At 37.8% G+C, this 2,746-nt stretch overlaps 1 protein-coding gene across 1 annotated transcript; it reads right to left on the reverse strand.

Annotated features, from left to right (window-relative positions):
- Nucleotides 1–246: 246 nt before the first annotated feature.
- LOC149075889 (spermatogenesis-defective protein 39 homolog) lies at nucleotides 247–1,602 on the reverse strand. The gene has a single exon (XM_089242156.1). The coding sequence runs from the start codon at nucleotides 1,600–1,602 to the stop codon at nucleotides 247–249; it is 1,356 nt and encodes a 451-aa protein (XP_089098282.1).
- Nucleotides 1,603–2,746: the final 1,144 nt, after the last annotated feature.

Below are 2,746 nucleotides of genomic sequence, written 5' to 3' on the forward strand. Positions count from 1 at the left end.
TAAGAAATAACCATAAAAATATACATCGTTAATTACAATGAAAATTAAATACGCTTCACAATGATGCGTAACAAATAATTTAAAATGAAACCAAAAAAAATAAAATAAAAATAAACGCAATTATTTGCTGCATTTCTTACAATTCCGTGCAAGGAATTCGATCATCCGAATTAGAGGATAAAATGCATCCGCGTCAAGTTTTAACATAGAGAGCAGCAGTAGCGTAAGCATTCATTTTCAGAGCGTTCAATTGAGATAAGAAAGATTTTTCTCCATTTCTAGAGACTTCAAAATTCTCTCGACATCTATATACTCGCTGGAATTCTTGCTAAAGTTCAATCGATATTTGAGAAGACCCTCCATGTCACCCGAAAGAAGTTCCAGAATGTACTTGTGACATTTATACTGCTTTGCCAACACGAGCCTCTTGTCGGCATCGTCGACGAGCCTGATGTACTTCGCAAGTACCCCTGGCGTTGCCCCGGCGGCACCCAATACCAGAACGGCTGTATAGAAACCGACCGAACGATTCAGAGCCCAGTTACCGATCCACGACCTACGCGTGAAAAATTTCTCCACCTCGACCCAATCGTTTCGCATCGCGAGAGCTGAAAGGGCAGTTAGAATAAACTGCTTCTCCGACAGCTGATATCGCTTCTTAATAGCCTGTGGACTGGCGAAATGATATTCGGGCTCGCCGTAATGATACAGGCAACAATAATGGAGTGTCGTAATGATGGGCGCATCGACGAGTTTGTAATTACAAGGATACGAAACGAGAAGCTCATTTGAACCGTCTTTTAAATGGCGGGCGTCTAAGTCGGCTATCACGAGTTGCCTCTGTAAGAGGTTTGCATGCTCGGTCACGGTGGAGCATACGGTAGGTACCACCCGAGTCACATTTCTTAAATTTGCTCTCATTTTGCCCAATTCGTCGATCTTGGTTTCGACGAATTTCTCTTCCAGGATCCTTCCGTATTTCCAAGCAAGGGCATCGTCATTTCGACCAAGCGTTGTGTATGCGTCATCCATCTCGTCATAGTCTTTGCTGATCTCCAAGTAGTTCAAGTAATGATCAACGACAACGGGAATGCCTTTGATGTGTTGATAAAACACGGTCTTCCGTAATGTTTTCTTCAAAAACAACACAGATGTCACGATGGCATTTCCGTCATTGCTGTCTATTGCACGATTGAGCAGACACATTTTTTCCTCGGATGTTTTGAGATGTTCTAGACGGTAATCCAAACCTAGGACCATCATTTTTATAACTTCCCGTGGATCTGGTCTCTTTTCGCGTGAGATTTCGGCACATCCTTTGGGACGGATCCTTAATATGTCCTTTCGATTTGACAGATGTTTTGTGCGTTCTAGAGCTCGGGAATGAGCTGTTGATCCTAATGGCCTCACGAGTGTCTTAATACCAGACGAAGCTCTATCAGGAAGTCCACGGTCATCATTTGCACCCGAGTCAGTTCTTTGTTCGGCAGTAGTTAGAATCGGCTCTATCGGTGAAAATAAAGACGGCTGCTTCTCGGAATTGGTCTCGCTACCAAAGTCAAAACCTTTATTATCGGTGAAGTTCCAAAAATCGTCGTCCATTTTGCTGCTGTTTTAATTGTAAACAATGCACGTACAGCCTTACCAACAGCTTACATTACATCCAAATCGTTGTTGTTGATGATGATGATGGTTAGAGTTTCGGGAAAATATTAAACCTATAAACCAAGAAATGTTGATAATTCGTTACAGAAACACAAAGACGCCCCCTTCAGGCCCTTGTGCCACAAACGTATGGGTTGCTTTTTCTCACTGTAGAATTTTTTCCCTACAAATTTGAATTCTTATTGCACTGACAAATGTATTTTACTTAGAAATAAATATCATGCCCGATAAAAGAGGTGTTAAAAAATCAGAAAATGAGGGTTAATATGTAAAGTAAAAGAGTTCACCTTGATCAGTTGTATGAAGATGTGAGAAGAAATTTATCTCTATAATGTGTTATAACGCATTATATAACTATCAAAGTTTTATTTTGAAAAGTCCCAGCATGTTGGAAAGTTATTTTATTCCTTTCAGACCGTGGTGTCACAGATGCGTGTGTTTGTGTGGATTGCTTTTTTTTCTTTCGATCTCAAGGTGTTAAGCTCTGGCTTAAAGGATTGCGCAAATTTTGAGTTAGAAGTATGGTGAATATGAACTTTAGAGGGGCTCCCATCAGAGAGAAAAACAACTTGAAAATTGAATTTTCAGAATTTTCAGTGGGTTTTTAAGATGGCTTTCAAGAGAAAGGGCCTCCGGGGAAAGTGATTTATTACATAAAATTTAGCAAAAAATTCTGGAAAAAATTGTATGTGGAAATGAGCATACCCTGAATCACCTTGTTTGAAAAAAAATTGAACGAAGTGAATTATATATATTTCTTCAAAAAAAGAATAAATAAAAACAAAAAAATTAAAATTTGAAAAAAAAAACAAATATTTGCTGACATTTATGTTTTAATGCATTTTTGGGCATCAAAATGCAAAATAAAAACATTTTCAAAATTCCAAAAAATGAATGCTCTGGTCTGAAAGGGTTACACAGAATGTAAAAGTACATGGCAAATTTATATTGTATTATTATAATTTATAATTATATTTTAATACTTAAAATGTCTAAGTGTGCAAAAATAACATGGTCTGAATAAAAAAAAATATTTTGGTCATTTCAGTAAATTTAGTGCAATTATTTTACACTTGTTTCC

This window comes from Pholcus phalangioides, unplaced genomic scaffold (assembly GCF_987345545.1).
Source record: "Pholcus phalangioides strain wild (caught in Gottingen) unplaced genomic scaffold, Ppha-v1.0 ptg000015l_1, whole genome shotgun sequence".
In the NCBI taxonomy this organism is placed as follows: Eukaryota; Metazoa; Arthropoda; class Arachnida; order Araneae; family Pholcidae; genus Pholcus; species Pholcus phalangioides.